The 18,441-nt window shown below is 38.4% G+C and overlaps 1 protein-coding gene and 1 pseudogene across 13 annotated transcripts in view; one reads left to right on the top strand and one right to left on the bottom strand.

The window, feature by feature from the left end:
- The window catches only part of LOC128577277 (uncharacterized), a 68,421-nt gene extending 54,204 nt beyond the window's left edge, over positions 1 to 14,217 (top strand). For 7 of the 13 annotated variants that reach the window (XR_008377541.1, XR_008377537.1, XR_008377540.1 and 4 more), the window contains 2 exons: positions 390 to 539; positions 7,458 to 9,009. Coding sequence is in view for 5 of the 13 variants with exons in the window: in XM_053579442.1 (XP_053435417.1) it covers positions 390 to 399 (10 nt within the window). In the remaining 8 variants the exon portion in view is untranslated. Of the gene's footprint in view, positions 1 to 389; positions 540 to 7,457; positions 9,010 to 10,222 lie in introns of those variants that run through there. The other 6 variants (XM_053579446.1, XM_053579443.1, XR_008377543.1 and 3 more) reach the window with 5 other exon arrangements.
- LOC128577276 (60S ribosomal protein L30-like) lies at positions 1,852 to 7,462 on the bottom strand (annotated as a pseudogene).
- Positions 14,218 to 18,441: the final 4,224 nt, after the last annotated feature.

Genomic DNA, 18,441 nt, shown 5'->3' with positions numbered 1-18,441 from the left:
AGCTTTGAAAGTGTATTGATGTATCAAACTATTATTGCTAAATTTCCCATTTTTCCTTTCTTTTAGTTTCTTCTTTGTTTTTGGTCTTCTATTGTTAGATGCCTATATATTTCTAATTCTTATATTTTCCTGCTAGATTGATCCTTTGATTATACTGAAATATCCTTATTGACCTCTAGTTGCATTTCTATCATTTTTATTCTGTCATGTTATTATAGCTACTCTAGCTCTCCCTTGATTACTCTTGGCCTGGTACATCTTTTTCTACCCTTTTACTATCAATCTTTTTTGTGTCTTTGAATATAAACTATAATGTGTTTAATTTTGTTTAAATATATTCTGCCAAGCTCTATCTTTTTATTGAGACAGGGTCTTGCTCTGTCACCCAGGTTGGAGTAAAGGGCCTCATCATAGCTCCTGGACTCAAGAGATTCTTCTGCCTCAGCCTCTTGAGTAGCTGGGACTACAGGCGTGTGCCACCATACCCAGCTAAAAACCTGTCTTTTGATTGGAGTGTTTTTCCATTTGTGTTTGATAAGGTAGGAGTAATGTCTGCTATTTTGATATTTGTTTCCCAACCTGATACATCTTTTTTCCCTTCTGTTCCTTTACTGACTTTTTGCTAAATAACTGTTTTCTTGTGTACCATTTTAATTTCCTCATTTCTTTTGAAAAAAAAAAAATTAGTGGTTACTCTGGTATTATAATTAACATTTTACCTTGAAATATTTTATTTCCAGTTAATACCAACTTAATCTCAATAGCATACAAAATTTACTTCACCATTTCCATTTCCTCTCCCTCCTTTACAACGTTATACCACTTGCATCTGTATACAGTATAGGCATATCAACATGCCTTTGTAATTATTCCTTTCTCTAGTTGTCTTTTAAGTCAGATCTGTGAAGAAAAGTGTTTCAAACATAAATTTATTCTGTCTTTATAATTAAGTAATTGTTTTTAGTGGTGCTGCTTATTTTCCAATGCTTTTGGGCTATTGTCTAGGGCCCATTCTTTTTATACCTGAGTAACTCCTTTTTTTTTTTTTTTTAAGAGACAGAGTCTCACTTTGTCACCCTCGGTAGAGTGCTGTGGCGTCACAGCTCACAGCAACCTCCAACTCCTGGGCTTAGGTGATTCTCTTGCCTTAGTCTCCTGAGTAGCTGGGACTACAGGCACCCGCCACAACGCCTGGCTATTTTTTTGTTGCAGTTTGGCCGGGACCAGGTTTGTACCTACTACCCTCAGTATATGGAGCTGGCGCCCTATTCACTAAGCCAGAGGTGCCACCCCTGAATAACTCCCTTTAATATTTCTTCAAGGGCAAGTCTGTTAAAATTGAATTCTTTAATTTTTGTTAATACGTGAATTCCATAATTTTGCTTTTGTTTATGAAGGATAGTTTTGCTGGGTACAGAATTTGCAGTTGACATTCTTTTTCCTTTAGCAATTTAAAATATATGTGTATTTTCCTATTTTGTGGTCATGATCTATGAAGAGAAGTTAGCTGATAATATTATTGAAGATGAAGTAAATGTGATGAGTTTTTCTCTTGTTGCTTTCAGGATTCTCTTTCTGAGGTTTTTGGCTTTGACAGTTTTACTTTCATGTCTAGGTTTGAATGTTTTAGGGTTTGGAGCATATGTTGATTTTTCTGCATATATTGGTTAATATTTTTCATCAAATTTGGAATTTTATTGGCCATTGTTTATTCACATATTCTATCCCCTTTTCTCTCCTTTATGACTCCGATTTGGTATTGGCTGAATCTCGTAATTAGTATTATTATTGTTTGCTAAATATGTTTGATTACAACTTATATTTCCTTTTTGATCCACAGTGATTTAGTGTGTTTTAATCTTTATCTGAAAACAGTTATGATTTTAATGGATTGCAATGAGATAATGTGGGTGCTATTCTTTCCTACATACTTCATTTTTTAATAACAACCTTATATAGTGGGGCACGTCCCTCATTCTTAGTTTTTCCAAAATTTCTGTATTACTTTCATGTACTTATTCTTCATGTGAACTTCAGAGATCTCACACTGTTAACCTCAAATACTATTGGGATTTAAATTGGAGTGGCATTAAATTTATAGAGTACTTTTGGGAGAGCTAGTTTTTTTATAATTTTCCCATACATTAGTGTGTTATTTCTCTCCTTTTATCATGTATTTTCTACTTACTACCTTTAATCTTCCCAAATCTCTGAAAGAAAATAAAAATACATGTTAGTAACTCCAATTCTGGTGGGAAAAGTACAGAAGATGTCATCTGCATAGAGTAGGGCCCATCAGAGAATGTTATTTTCAAAATGTGGTTTAGAATTGATGCTACCATTTCTTCCAGATGTCCTTACCAACCTGAATTATTTTTAATGTTCTATATCCCTGTCTTGGGTAAATGCAATAAGAGTTAACATTAGGAAAATTAAATCATAAGCCATTTGTTTTTAATGGTGTCAGCATCCCTCTGACCTTTTGCTTTCCCATTTGAAGGGCTTTCTTCATCTTCTAAACTCCTAGAGACTCATTGTTTTCTAGAATTTGTACTAGTTAAAGACCTTTATACCTTCCAACATAGAGCTAACTGGTTGTGTTCTCACTAGAAATATGTTTAAAACCAAGGAGGTAAGAATTCTGTTCCATATGATAATTTTGTTTTAACCCTAACAGAAATTCTTTGAGAGGGAGTTAGAAGAGAACATCCAGGATACAGAGAGGAATCTGACCTTCAGTCCTATGAGAAGCTTCATTGAAATTAGAGCTGTTTAAATTGTAGGAGAACTACACAAAGGAGAGTTTGGTGGTCTGTTTTCAGATCCTTGGGGTCATGGGCAGTTGTTTTTTATTGCTTTTGAAAGCAGTTCTAAGTAATAGAGAAACAAATTTTAAAACTGTCCAAAGATGAAAGGGTTCTTGGAAGTGATACCTAAAGGTTTATATGACCATGAGGGTTGGAATTTGAAAATCTCCTTGCATAGAATGAGAGGCTGGATTACATTACATTTAAGGCTACTTTTATTCCTGATTCTATAAAGTTCTCAATTGGTAAATGAAACTTTTATTGTATGCTTGTTTAACATGTTCACATTTAATCATCACCACAACCCTATGAGGCATCTAGGAGGGGTAGAGTAAATTTTCTAAGGTAACTTACCTAATTAATGGCAGAGCATAATTTTACCTCCTTCTCCACATACAGCTTAATCTGCAACAGTAATTCCTTAAATTTGTATAGCACTTTATTATTTCTAGAAGCCTTTCATAAACATGATTTTATTTGACCCTTTTCACAATCTGGAGAAATAGGAAAAACAGATTCTATCTATGTGTGTAATTTTTTTTTTTGACAGAGTCTCAAGCTGTCACCCTCTGTAGAGTGTTGTAGCATCACAGCTCACAGCAACCTCAAACTCTTGGGTTTGAGGATTCTCTTGCCTCAACCTCCCAAGTAGCTGGGACTACATGTGCCCACCAACGCCCAGCTATTTTTTTGGTTGCAGTTGTCATTGTTGTTTTTTAACTGGCCCAGTCTGGGTTCAAACCCACTAGTCTCGGTGTATGTGGCCTACCCACTGAGCTACCGGAACCACCCTATATGTGTAATTTGTAGATGGAAAGCAGACTTAGAGATTCTTTGTAATTTCCAGGGTAAAAGGGATATGAAGGATCATTCAATAGAACCTCCATATTTTGCACTTGGGGAGACTGGGTACCAGAGTTAAAAATCTGGATATTTTGTAGATGTTCTTTGATTTACACTGGGAGAAGGAAAAGACTGGATTAGATGATCTCATAAGGTGTTGGAGTAGGAGGTATGTTCCTTGTATCTACCGTATAGAATTGATACTAGCTCACCACATTAAGTGGCACTTTAGCAAACATTAACCAAAGAGCACCAAAGATTAAAATGGAAATTTAAAGTTTTGGGTAGAAGGTTATAGAAGATAATTTGGGTCATGGGATCCTTCTGTTGACAGCATTTGAAATATTTTTTGCTCCAGGTTTAAGGGTCAACTGGGAAGAGGGCCATTGGGAAATGAGTTAGGCTTCAAGTATGTAATTACTTAAGTAGGGATGAGAATGAGTCTTCAGCTCTTGTCTACAACTGTGGGAGCCACTGTTGACTCATGATTCTGTGATACAGACTCAGAGTGATGATGGTCTTGATTATGACATAGGTTGTAAATTTGGAACCTCAAGAATGGAAGGATCTTTAAAGTCTTCTATCCCAGATAGGTCAGGCCTCTTCATAATATGTCCCCAAAATGAATTTTTAGCTTCTGACTCACTTTACTTGGTGATACAGATCTACTTGAGTCAGCTTGTCTCTTCTTTTAAGACCTTTTTACAATATTGAGCTGAAATATGTTTTTCTACAGCTTTAACTTCATCATATTTATATTGTACCACTACTCAAGAATATTGTTTTATTCATTCTCTTTCTTGTATCTTCAGCTTCTCTCCTATCTACTGCCTTTTGAGTTGTAGGCACTGTGCTGGGTAATGGGAATATGGAGATACATTAGGTACAGTCCCTGCCCTCAAGGAGTTCTTAGTCTAGTGAAAGAGAACAACATGTACGTAGATAATTACGATCGTATGGTGTGCTCTACAGTGGATATATGTACAAGGTACTAAGGGGTTTATAAAAATTTATTGAGTCTAGAAATGCCAGAGGTCAGAGCAAACTGATACTGTGGTTGAGTCTTAAAAGAAAGATTCACTAGGCAAAAAATGAGGAAGGACTATAAGCAAAAGCATGGATATTGGAAACAAAATGATGAGTTGGAGAAACTACAAATAGTTCATGAAATTAGGCTAGAAATGTAGGCCACGAATAGGTCCTAATATATAGTATGTCATGGGATTTGGATTTCATTATTTTTGTATTCAAAAGGGGATGCCTTTAAAAAAAAGCTGTAGTAAGCTTTATTAAAGAAAAAATGTACATGATTTACTTTTCACTAGTCTATTCTGGCATGCTTCTAATGATATCAAAGTCACCTGGATCAATGATGGCCAGTGTACATACTCTAGTGTTTTCCACATACTGTGCCCAATTCAATATTATTGCCACTGTAGTGATGAACACCAGTTTTGGCTAACATGGCATAGTACTGTGTTTCAGATTTCCTCACAGCTGGGTAGTTGTTGGCAAGGATAACCAATTTTGCTTTGCCTTGTATAATCATCTTCAAGGTCTGCTTGTACCCCAGCACATATTTTCCACTTTTCGTAATGAGCTGGATCCTCAAGTTGATTGACTCCAGCCACTTTTTTCATCTTCTTTGCAGCCACCATCTTCCTGCCTTAGGTGCTAGATGGCCCCCCACCAAGACCAGCTGCTAAAAGGGCTAGGGAGCAAGAAAGGAAGGATTTCCCACAATGCAAGGTGCTTCACCCAAAGGTGATGCCTTTGATGATCACTCTGGCACTACTCTGGAGTAAGTTCAGGAATTTTTTCAAATCCAAACAGGGTGATGAGTCAGAATAATACTGTAGTGGCTAAGGTGAAAACTGTTCTAAAGCCAGAACGGAGAAGATAACCTCTTAAGAAGTTATAAAGTCTGGGCATGGTTGTTCATGCCTGTAGTCCTAGCACTCTGGGAGGCCAAGGTGGGTGGATTGCCTGAGCTTAGGAGTTGGAGACGAGCATCAACAAAAGTGAGACCCTGTCTTTAAAAATAACCAGGTGTTGTGGTGGTCACTGATAGTCCTAGCTACTCCAGTGGCTGAGGCAATAGGATTGCTTGTGCCCAACAGTTGGAGGTTGCTGTGATCTGTGACACCATGGCATTCTACCAAGGTTGACAAAATGAGACTCTGTCTCAAAAAAAAAAAAAAAGTTATAAGAATACTGTCTTGTTTAACAATAAGGATATGTTCTGAGAAATGTGTTCGTAGGTGTTTTTGTTATTGTGTGAACATCATAGAGTGTACTTACACAGACATAACGTATGCTCCTTGGCTACAAACCTGTATAGCATGTTACTGTACTGAATACTGTAGACAGTTGTAACATAATAGTATTTGTATGTCTAAATATATCTAATCATAAAAAAGGTATAGTAAGAATACAATTATAATCGTATGAGACCACCATCTTATATGTGGTCCCTCATTAACTTGACCATTGTTATGTAGCACATAACTATGTAGACATAATAGAATTTATAGAAAAATCAGGGTAGCAAAGAGGAAAAAAGGCATTCTGACTTGGGTAAATGTACATTCCCCTACTCCTATCCTTGGCTCCAGTGAAAAATGCTATCATTTTCTTTGGGTAGATATTGCTGTTAGCTCCATTTAGACCAGGGCTTGGTTGCAAAGGTTATGCAAGATTGTTTAATAGGAACAGCTGTATATGAAATGTTGATTCTCTGGAAGACATCTGAACAGCAGCAGACCTTTCATAATGTTACTAAGTTCCTAGTCATTTTTATCAGTAGCAGGTCTTCCAAGGTGTTTTGTTTTATTTTGTTTTATTTTAAACTAGAGGCTTTTATTTCTAAGATCCATTCAAGAAAGAAATGGCCTTAGTTGTCATTGACTTAATTGCTTTATTTGCTTAGGATTCTTAAAATGTTTATGGCTACACCTGCAACTAAACAATATATTCAATAATTAAAATCCTAAACATACCTAGTTTTAATTTTCTCTTTTGTCAAAGCAATATAAACTCAATGTTCTTTGGGAAATTTTCCACATAAGATTCAGAGTATTGATCTTTGGGAATCCGGAGAATGGCTTCTTATGACCAAAATTATTAATGAGGTTAAAGTAGAACAGAGTTTTTCAGAAGGGGTTATATAATGCCATCATGGAGGACTGTTGGAGGAGGAAGAGCTGGGAAAAGAAGCCCTGAGTAGTGCAACAAAGCTGCAAAATAAGAGTTTGGGCCTTGGAACCTGATAGCCTGGGCTTACATTTACTTTCATACTTACCAGTGGGATCTTGAGCATGATTCTTTACCTCTTTGGGACATTGATTTTTTTTTTGTATGTAAAATAGGAATAATATTTGTTTTTAGTTATTGTTGATATTGGTGTTGAATATGGCAACTATTAAAAGACAATGTTTGACTAGAAGTACTTATTTTTGAGTTGTCAGTGATGTTAGGGTTGAGAAAGAAAAACTAACTAACCTCAGGGTTTCCAATGATGTGCTAGTGTGAAGTCACTTCACTTTTTATTTTTCTGCCAGGTAGAGTGGGAGACCAGAGGAAGCCTTTAGTCCATGCTTTGATTCCTAATTGCCTTTGCTATTAGTCCAAATTGAGAGTTGTTGAAAACTTCTGTCATATCTGAATAAAGGTTATCTTGAAAGTACAGAAAAATGTGTTGTAATTGCTCAAAACTGCATTTGAAACCTAATTCAACTCCTTACTGGCTGTGTAACTTAACCACATTGAGCCTCAGTTTATTCCTCTAATATAATAATTAATTTTCAGGGTTTCTATGAAGATATTTGTAAAGTGTTTGTCATAGACACTTTATAAGTTACAACTATTGTTAGTTCTTGGGACACTCACCATGTGACAGAACAACAGCAGACCCTGGTGCCTGGGAGGACTTCATGGATCCAGCAGCAACCTGGAGTGGTGCTCCTCTGAAGAAATCCTACTCGGATGGATATAATACAACCTGCTAAGTGTCCTAGCACTTATCAGGTTGTATTATCATTGTCCGTGTCTATGGCTCTCGTCTACCAGACCCTAAATTCCTTAAGGGCAAGGACAATGCCTTATTCACCTTTATAACCGTGATGCCCAATCCGGTGCACATTGTAGGCCTCATTAAATGTTTGTTGAATGAAAAAATGAATCATCAACAGACATTAATTGGGCGCTTGCTCTGTGATCTCCATGGGCTCAGCTCTGCTTGTCCCCATCAGTTGTCACGAACGTCCATGCTTTCTTCAGAATGCTTACTCCTGAAGCTTATTCCTGTCTTCTAATTCTTGTGCCAAGGACTTTTCTGTGTATTGCGATGATAGCGAGTGCACTTCATCTCAAGTACCATCTCTAATTGAATAATAAAGCCTGCCTCATTATGTTTTACAAAAAGAATCTAAAGTCAGGTTTCATCTCAGTATGAAAGAGGGTTACAATTAATTAGTGATGTCTGCTGAGGGTGGGAGAATGGGGAATAGCACAAATACCTTGTATATGTTATTTTTGTGTTTTCTATGAAATACTCCATTTATAGGCCGCATTTTAGTCTTGGCTACTTGCAGATGTTGTATGACTATTGCTGGCTACTATAATTGTTGCCAGTTGCACCTTGGGTGGGACCAGAGTAGTTGTCATTGTCTGAGCAGGAACCTCATCCTCAGTGTCTGGGGTTTGCTCCTGTGGCTGGTATTCACATTTTCCCTTTCAACTTTACTATAGCTATTCCCTTGCCTGCATTGACAGATAGGCCTCCATTTTTCTATTCACCACTCAGCAGGCTTATATTTTCATTCTTATTTGGTGAACTTAGTCATTGTATAATGAGCAGCCTTTCCTATTACAGATGTGACAAGCAAAACAGAAGTTAAAACCACTCAGGGCCTTACCGTGAGTCATATAAGCACCCTTTTAATATGGGAGTAAATTTGTTTGCAGACCATGGAGCAGGAGGAACTGAGAAGAATCATTGTAGATGTAGGAAAGTGATAACAGATGGAGTAAGATCTTGAGGGATGATGCAAGTGACAGCTGGAGGGTGAAACCTATGACTGTAGAACACGTGCAGGTTGAGGGGTCCTTAGAGAAAAGGAGCTACATCTTCACTGGAGGATAAGAGTAAGGAGGAAGACTTAGCAAGCATGTTGAAGATTTGTGATTGCAGAGATGAATGATGGAGGGGAAACTGATCAGGGACAAGATTATGGAGACAAAGCTGCTGAAATAGAAAACTGGAGGGCTGGATATGAACTAGAGTCTCTGTAAGAAATGAGTTTGAAACTACATTAGAAACCCAAGAAAATATAGAGTGGTTTTGGTTCATTGTCACAAATACCACATGGTTGCCTTGATTGATTGAGGGATGGACAGCTAACAGGAGAGGAGTTCCACAGAAATGAATTTGGGAATCTAGACTGGGTATGGAAGGAAGTGAAATTAGGAGCATGTTCAGTCTGTGCACAAAAAAAGGTTTTAATTGTGAACAAGATGGGTGTTGAATAATTGGAAAATGAATCATAGGACCTGTAATCAGTGAGTAGATTTTGGAGTGTTAAGATTTCAAAACTGGAGTAGTTAAGATATCTATGGGGGTAGGACATCAGATGTCTATTGACATGGACATTGAAGTTGCCCAGGATTATGGTAAAATCTGGGCTCAGAATGAACTCTGGGTCAGGTACAAAAGGCTTCAGTGACTAAGGAATGGCTGGGAGGTTGGCAAATGACAGCCATGCAAATATTAGAGAAGTAATGCTATAGTGCAATAGTAGTATGAGCCTTAGAAGAGTGGTGGGATCCAGGTGCCCTCTTCCTTTATTAAGTGCTTACTCTCTGTGTTTTGCTCTCCATTTTCCCCTTTTGAGTCTGTCACATTTCAGATTTGGGGGAATGAGCAGCAGTCCCTGTTGAGGATAGCTAGGGGACTTGCTAGCCCTTAGCACTGCTGGAATCCTGTGGCCATCTCCCAACTCTTTGAAAAAGCAGGTTGGTCAGCTTCCAGTAGCATAAAGATTTTGTTACGATCCAAGTTTTTTCCTTGACCTTGACTTAAGTTCATTGTATGTTGCAAGCTTTCATTGGCCATGATTCATAATAGACTTTGCTTCTGAGTCTCTGAGTTGAGCAATGAGCTATTATTGCCTTTAATGAAACAGGCACAGTGATTTAAAAACATACCGATTAACCATGACAAGATACAGTCCTATTATCCAGTTCAATTTTAGGATAAAGGGTAAACAAAAGAAAGCTCACATTAATGGGTGAGTCACAAAAGCTTTCTGTAACAGCCATTCTAGGGTGAGGATACATCCATTGTAGAATTTTCCTTTGCTGCTGGGGAAAGCGGGCTGAAAATGGAAGCAGAGGGATAACCCTAAGGACTTAGAAGATAAAGTTTAGGAGAAGAGAGTCTGTGAACTCTCTACCATGGTATGTATGCATTTTTGATTATGGCTTCTGTCACTATAAGTCAATATTCCAACAAAGGTTTAAGAACCACTGTGTTGAAGTAATCAGACCCTCAGAAAACCTATCCCCTCCTATAGGGGGTGCTTCGTATTTATTCCTCAGGAGGAACTGTTGGAAGACTTCATATGAAGGAGAAGAAAAGGAAAGAAGCAGCAGAGGATGACTACAGCCTTCTTCATCTCAGCTTCACAAACCATCATTCAACAAAGGCATCACTCTCCTGAGACCCTCTCCAGGTCAAGGTTGCTGTTTTTAATTGCATGCTTAGCCCTCTCTTTTCAGAAGTTGTACTATAACTTGTGGATATGTGTATATAAACAGAAAGAGCTCCCCATGTTTACAGCAAAAAAAAAACAAATTCCGAAAATATGGTAAAATATTTGCTCAGATAGGTTTCAATAGTCAAAAATTGCTGAGTATATAGTCCACTAGAAAGGGGTTCAGATTTCAGCAACAAAGCGTTCCTGCTTCATGGGAGGACAGTTAGCTGATTTAAAAGAAACCTTGATCCCTCTGCTTGTGTAAGCCCTATGACTAAGACATATTACTGATGAAAGCAATCAAAAGCAATAACTTTTGACTTCCACTGGCACTTTTCTGGCCCATGTATATGCCATTGGGAGTCACCATCTTCTTTTAATAACACTTCCTTCCCATCTTTTAAGATATAAAGAGGCATAGGTGCTAAACTTGAGGTTAAATTTGTCATAGTTACTGCTACAGTTGGATAGTACTTGTGTTGATAAATCTGATGCCTGCTCCTTGATCTTATGACAGCCACTGGAGAAGTTGTAGCCAAGGGCAGCAACTCTATGAACCTCAGCCCCAAGATTTACTTTTGACATCTCAGTTAATCATGAAATACCAGTTAGGCAGGCTTTCCCGAACCCAGCCCCCCATTCTGACATGGTCATATATTAGGACTTGTTTTAGGATGTATGGTTTATAGGAACAGAGTTAATAGTAAACAATAGTGGGAGTCCTGGTTATTTTTGTCTCTCAGGGATGGGCAAAATAGGGCATGGGGGAAGTGGAAATCCACGTGCCTTTCATATATATTCCCAATGAATCCCAGGAATACTCTTGTTCACACCTGTGCCTTATCGTAGGTCTGACTTTCTTCTTCAGAGTCCTAGTGAACTTGTTGCTCTCACTGAACTTCCTCCATTTTTTGTCCTACCCTGATGGATTTTAGCAGGTCTCTTTTCCTTTCCCTCTTCCTAGGTCATCTGTAGCATCTAGGAGGAGTTTTTTTTGCAAACAAGTGAATGAAACCTCAGTGAGTAATGGGATTGACATTTGTGGTGTCCTTGGATATGAAGAAAGAGGAGAGGAGGGCAGACAGGAAAGAGAAGGAGGCTATGAAATGCCATAATTAAGTTATAAATGTTTGACATAATTTAGTGGCTATTAGACCTAGAAGCTTACATGAATGAAGCAAACCTGAGTTATCTTGTATTTGTGAGTGAAGATAGTGAATTCCTTATTGCCTTTAGGAATAGAGGGAGAGAAGAGAGAAAACTGAGGGATAGCCTTAAAATCCTTACTTCAGTGAAGTAGACACTAAGGCTTATTTCATAAATCCATAACTTGTTTTTGTTTGTGAGACAGTCTCAGTCTGTTGTCCAGGCTTGAGTGCAGTGGCATCATGATAGCTCACTGCAACCTCAAACTTCTGGGTTCAAGTGATTCTCCTGCCTCAGCCTCCCAAATAGCTAGGACTACAAGCATGCGCCACCATGCCCAGCTAATTTTTTCCATTTTTAGTAGAGATAGACAGTGTCTCTTGCTCAGGCTGATCTCAAACTTCTGACCTAAAGCAGTCTTTCTGCCTCAGCTTTCCAGAATTGCTAGGATTATAGGTGTGAGCTATTGCACCTGGCCAATCCATAACTTTTTAGTGGGGATTGGGGCTAAGTTATTATACTATACTTCAGTTGTGAAAGTCACTGCTATTCTCAGGCCAGGCTGCCTTTGTGGAGGTTTCTGTATATCCAATTGAGAAACAACCCAGAACAAGGTTTGCAACTTCAAAGAATTCTCTGATTCTGTGACAGAGTGTTAAAGGGGCCCAGGACAGAGAGGTAGTTAGCATAAGTAGTGCTACATAGGCAGTTTAAAAAATAGAGTAGATGGGCCAAGAACAATAGGAAGAATGATTCCAGGCATCCCCAAACACACATCTAGCATATGGAAACAGTGCAATGAAAGGTCAATCATTAGACCTATTATTTATGATGCCCCAAAGCATGATGGAACATCTAAAATAAAAAGAGTTGCTTTGGAAAAAGATTCTTTCATTGGAGAAGGGACATTCCCAACTGGTGGGCATTATAGGTTTTAAAGACATCTGTATTTTATGTGGGTTATGGAGATTGATTCTGCTGTCAGCCTGTGGCTTACTAGGCCAGTTTAACTTAAAGATTTCATGTGCATGCAGAGATGCTGCCACCCTTTCTCTCACTTTGACAAGTGTTTAGAGATGTTGAGTCAGTACCTAAAGGAGCAAGAAGACAAACACCCAGTGATCCACAGTATGGCCTTTTGAGTGAAGACAGCAACTAACAAAATTGGGCTAGGTTTGTTTTTTAAAAAGTGTTATTTTCTTTGATGATAAAAGTAACAGTAGATAGTATAAATTAAAATGTAAAGAACATCTATAAATTTTATAAGCCAGAAAACAATAATTTATAACATTTGGGTGTATTGCCTTTCTAGCTGTTAAAAAAGTATATGGGATAATTTTATAATAAAATTGACAACATATTGTAATATTCTATATTCTAATTTTTCATTTAATAATTAACAAGTGTGTTTCTGTGTCATTGTTCTTTGAAAAATGCAGTATTAAGTGCTACATAATATTATGTTAATTTAACAATTCTTTCTTTTCAGACAGGGTATCGCTCTGTCCTAACTGGAGTACAGTGACATCATCACAGCTCACAGCAACCTCAAACTCCTGGGTTCAAATGATCTTCCTGCCAGCCTTCTAAGTAGCCGGAACTATAGTCGCATACCACCCTGCCTGGCTAATTTTTCTATTTTTTGTAGAGATGGGGTCTTATTCTTGCTCAGGCTGGTCTCAAATTCCTGGTCTCAAGTGATCATCCCACCTTGGTTTCCCAAAGTGCTATGATTATGGTTGTGAGCTGCCATGCCTGGCCTTCCCCAGTTTCTAATTGAGGTTTTTGTCTTTTTTTGTTATTAAGTTGTAAGAGTTATTTATATGTTCTGAATAACAGATGCTTATCAAATAAATCATTTGCATGTATTTTTTTCCTTTTGTGAATTATCTTTCTTCCAAGAGTTGACACACAACTCTTATGAAGTCCACTTCAATTTATCTTTTTTCTTTCATTGCTTGTGGTTTTGGTATCATTTCTAAGAATCCATTGCCAAATTAAAGTTTATGAAGAGGTATCCATATATTTTTCTATGATTTTTTTTTTGAGACATGGTCTTGTTCTGTCTCCTGGGCTAGGGTACAGTGGCATCATCATAGCTCACTGCAATCTCCAACTTGTGGGGTCAAGTGATTCTCCTGCCTCAGCCTCCCAATTAACTGGGACTACAGGTCCATGCTACCACACCTTGCTTATTTTTCTATTTTTATTTTTTGGTAGAGACAGGGTCTTGCTCTTGTTCAGACTGGTCTTGAACTCCTGGCTTCAAGCAGTCCTTCTGCCTTGGCCTCCCAAAGTGCTAAGATTATAGGCATGAGCTACTGTGCCTGTACACCTTCTATGATTTTTATAGTTTTATCTGTTGCATTGTATCTACTGATCTATTTTGAGTTAATTTTTCAATATAACGTGAGTTAGGAGTCCTGGTTCATTCTTTTGCATGTGTTTATACAATTGCCTTAAGAACATTTGTTGAAAAGACTATTATATTCCTATTGTATGGTCTTGGTACTCTTGTCAATTAAATTGAATGTTTATTTCTGGATTCTCAATTCTTTTCTATTGATCTATATGTTTATCTTTATGCCTGTATGTATGGTATTGTTTTGATTACTGTATTTTGTAATTAAAATAGACAAACATTTGGCAGATTATTAAGACAAAAAGTACATAGAAATATTATGAAAGAGAAAAGGGAACATTCTTGTTGAAACCACAAGGCAGTTTTGGTCTAGGTCCATTTGCTCATTGTACAAAGATCCAGTTATTAAGGCAGTGAGGATTGCCAACAAAGAAAGGAATTTTAAGGGGCGGCGCCTATGGCTCAGTGAGCAGGGCGCTGGCCCCGTATACCAAGGATGGCAGGTTCAAACCCGGCCCTGGCCAAACTGCAACAAAAAAATAGCCAGGCGTTGTGGCGGGCGCCTGTAGTCCCAGCTACTCGGGAGGCTGAGGCAGGAGAATAGCCTAGGCCCAGGAGTTGGAGGTTGCTGTGAGCTGTGTGATGCCACAGCACTCTACCGAGGGTGATAAAGTGAAACTCTGTCTCTACAAAAAAAAAAAGAAAGGCATTTTAAAATATGGCAGGTGTCTTCTTTGGAGAATGGGGGGAAAGTACATTAAATCAGTTTCTTCCATTGAGCTCATGGGCTTGTAAAGGAGGGACCAGGTATCTTGATAATGGTGTAACTAAAAAGCCAAAGTTGTAGGGGATAGTGAATCTTGGCAACAGGAAGTCTTTTTCTAGGGACCTAGGGAATCTCAGCTCCTTTGTCTTGCAGAAAACCTACCATTTCTGGAAAACAAATCAAAAGGTCAAGTAGTTAAAGGAGAGTATTATCTAAAACATATAAGGGGTCAATGAAATTTGTTCTTGGGGTGGATAATAATGCTTCACCTCTTTCTAGTTCATTGCTCAGTCTTGGAGAATCAGGACATTAATCTGTCTGGCTACTTCCTGCTAAATGGGACCTAGTTGGGTTATAAGGAAGAACAAAAATGTTGGGCCTATAACCAAAGCTTTTTAATACATGTTTTCAAGTTGCCACCCTCTCCCTACCAACTTAGCAAAGTATATCAAAAGATGTACTCTTCCCTCTCTGGGATCCTTCCTGTAAAATACTGGCCCAGGCCCCCCAGATGAAAGTGTCATCTAAAATTCCCCTAGTTATTCATGTAAACAGTTTAAGGGAGCTAAGTTAATAGGCAACTTTTGACCTCTTATGGACTGAAAAGTGGGTGGTAAGCATTTTTAACAACTAAGTGTCCTGCATTGTATAGCTGTTGAGACAATTATACACCCAAAAGTTTTTTTCCCATTGACTTAACAGACAAAAATAGACTCAGGGTGCACCAACAGTGTCTGCTTCTGTTTGCCTATCCCTCTGGCAGCTGGTGTGTTATCAGTTTCCCTAGAACTTGCTGATGTAGCGTTGTACATACAAGAGTCCTCTAGCTATCCAATTGGAGGGAAGATTAAGGCCAACTAGTTGGACAAGTACCAGTCTGCTCTTTTGGCCCTCAAATCTACTATAGACAATTTTCTTACGTTTTCAGCAATGTATGATGGCTATCTTCCTGGGCAGTAAAATGGTTTTTAATAACTCAAGAACTTGTGGTCCACTATTTAATTTTCTCATTTTCAGAGGAAAAATACCTTTATTTTACTCAAATACCTGTATGAGCATGTACCACCACAAAAGCATACTTAGAATCAGTGTGATTAGTGCAATTAATTTATTTTTCTTGAAAGATGTCCTAAGGGTAGGGCTTATGGCTCCATTACCCGTTGGCTGGTAATGGCAGTATATCCAGCTTTGTTCCATATGGCTATTTCTTATGGCTGCTTCCATCCATAAAGAGCTCCTCATCTGGGTCTGACAGGGTCTACTCAGTCAAATCTGAGAGACTTAAAATACACTTGGTCAATAAAATGAACATAATCTTAGAATGTGGAATGAGAGTCTGTAGGTAGCAAGGTGGCTGAATTTAAGGTGGATACCACCTTCAGAGTTAATTAGGATTACCTCATAAAGTAGCCTGATACTCATTCAGCTACTTGCAGCTAACCATAAGCCTTTTTGTTCTTGTAGAGGTAATACTGTGATGAATAGTCACCAATTGCCCAAGGGTAAACTTTTCAACTTCCTGTAAGATATACATGGCAGCCACCACTCTCAGACAAGTGGGCCATCCTTTTGTTATCACATCCAGCTGCTTGGGGAAATAGGTACAGGTTTCTTATGATTCCCCAAAGTTTGTGTCAATACCCTCAGTTCAATTCCTTGTCTTGAATAAACAAATCAAAAGTCATAAAAATCCAGAGGCGCCAATTGGGAGGGGTGCGCATTCATTAACTTTTTAGTAGAAAATAAAGGCCTTGTGGCACCCCCTGGTAAAAGTAAGTGTGGTTCTTTTTCTTCCCCCTTTATTTTATTTTTTTATATTTATTTATTTTTATTAAACCATAGCTGTGTACATTAGTATGATCATGGGGCACCATACACTTGGTTCATAGATCGTTTGACACATTTTCATCACATTAGTTAACATAGCTTTTGTAGCATTTTCTTAGTTATTTTGCTAAGACCTTTACATTCCACATTTACTAGGATTCACATGTACCCTTGTAAGATGCACTACAGGTGTAATCCCATTAATCCCCCTCCTTCCCACTCCCTCCCCCCTCCCTACCCTCCCTTTCCCCTTTCTCCCTATTCTTAGGTTGTACCTGGGTTATAGCTTTCATGTGAAGGTCCTACATTAGTTTCATAATAAGGGTGAGTACATTGGGTACTTTTTCTTCCATTCTTGAGACACTTTACTAAGAAGAATATGTTCCAGCTCCATCCATGTAAACATAAAAGAGGTAAAGTCTCCATCTTTCTTTAAGGCTGCATAATATTCCATGGTGTACATATACCACAATTTATTAATCCATTCGTGGATCGATGGGCACTTGGGCTTCTTCCATGACTTAGCAATTATGAATAGGGCTGCAATAAATATTCTTTTTTTTTTTTTTTTTTGTAGAGACAGAGTCTTACTTTATGGCCTTTGGTAGAGTGCCGTGGCCTCACACAGCTCACAGCAACCTCCAACTCCTGGGCTTAAGCGATTCTCTTGCCTCAGCCTCCCGAGTAGCTGGGACTACAGGCGCCCGCCACAACGCCCGGCTATTTTTTGGTTGCAGTTTGGCCGGGGCTGGGTTTGAACCCGCCACCCTCGGCATATGGGGCCGGCGCCTTACTGACTGAGCCACAGGCGCCGCCCTGCAATAAATATTCTGATACAAATATCTTTGTTATGGTATGATTTTTGGTCTTCTGGGTATATGCTCAGTAGGGGGATTACAGGATTGAATGGCAGATCTATTTTTAGATCTCTAAGTGTTCTCCATATCTCTTTCCAAAAGGAATGTATTAAATTGCATTCCCACCAGCAGTGCAAAATTGTTCCTTTTTTCTCCACATCCACGCCAACATCTCTGGTCTTGGGATTTTGTGATATAGGCTAGTCTCACTGGAGTTAGATGATATCTCAAAGTAGTTTTGATTTGCATTTCTCTGATGATTAAAGATGATGAGCATTTTTTCATATGTCTGAAGGCGGTGTGCCTGTCATTCAGAGAAGTTTCTCTTCAAGTCCCTTGCCCAGCCTGCGATGGGATCCCTTGTTCTTTTCTTGCTAATGCATTTGAGTTCTCTGTGGATTCTGGATATTAAACCTTTGTCAGAGACATAACCTACAAATATCTTCTCCCATTCTGAGGGCTGTTTGCTTGCTTTACTTACTGTGTTCTTGGCTGTGCAGAAGCTTTTTAGTTTGATCAAGTCCCAATAGTGTATTTTTGAAGCAGCTTCAATTGCCTGGGGGGTCCTCATAAAAAACTCGCCCAACCCAATTTCTTCAAGGGTTTTCCCTACACTCTCTTCTAGTATTTTTATAGTTTCATGTCTTAGGTTTAAATCTTTAATCCAGTGAGAGTCTATCTTGGTTAATGGTGAGAGGTGTGGGTCCAGTTTCAGTCTTCTACAGGTTGCCAGCCAGTTCACCCAACACCATTTGTTAAATAGGGAATCTTTTCCCCACTGAATGTTTTTAATTGGCTCGTCAAAGAGTAAATAAGGGTAAGTAGCTGGATTCATCTCATGGTTCTCTATTCTGTTCCAGACATCTATTTCTCTGTTTTTGTGCCAGTACCATGCTGTTTTGATCACTATCGATTTGTAGTATAGTCTGAGGTCTGGTAGCGTGATTCCTCCTGCTTTGTTTTTATTTTTGAGTAATGTCTTGCCTATTTGACATTTTTTCTGATTCCATATAAAACGAAGTATTATATTTTCAAGATCTTTAAAGTATGACAGTGGAGCTTTAATGGGGATTGCATT

This window comes from Nycticebus coucang, chromosome X (assembly GCF_027406575.1).
Source record: "Nycticebus coucang isolate mNycCou1 chromosome X, mNycCou1.pri, whole genome shotgun sequence".
Lineage (NCBI taxonomy): Eukaryota > Metazoa > Chordata > Mammalia > Primates > Lorisidae > Nycticebus > Nycticebus coucang.
The sequence above is the reverse complement of the archived record's forward strand: the minus strand, read 5'-3'. Positions and strand labels throughout refer to the sequence as shown.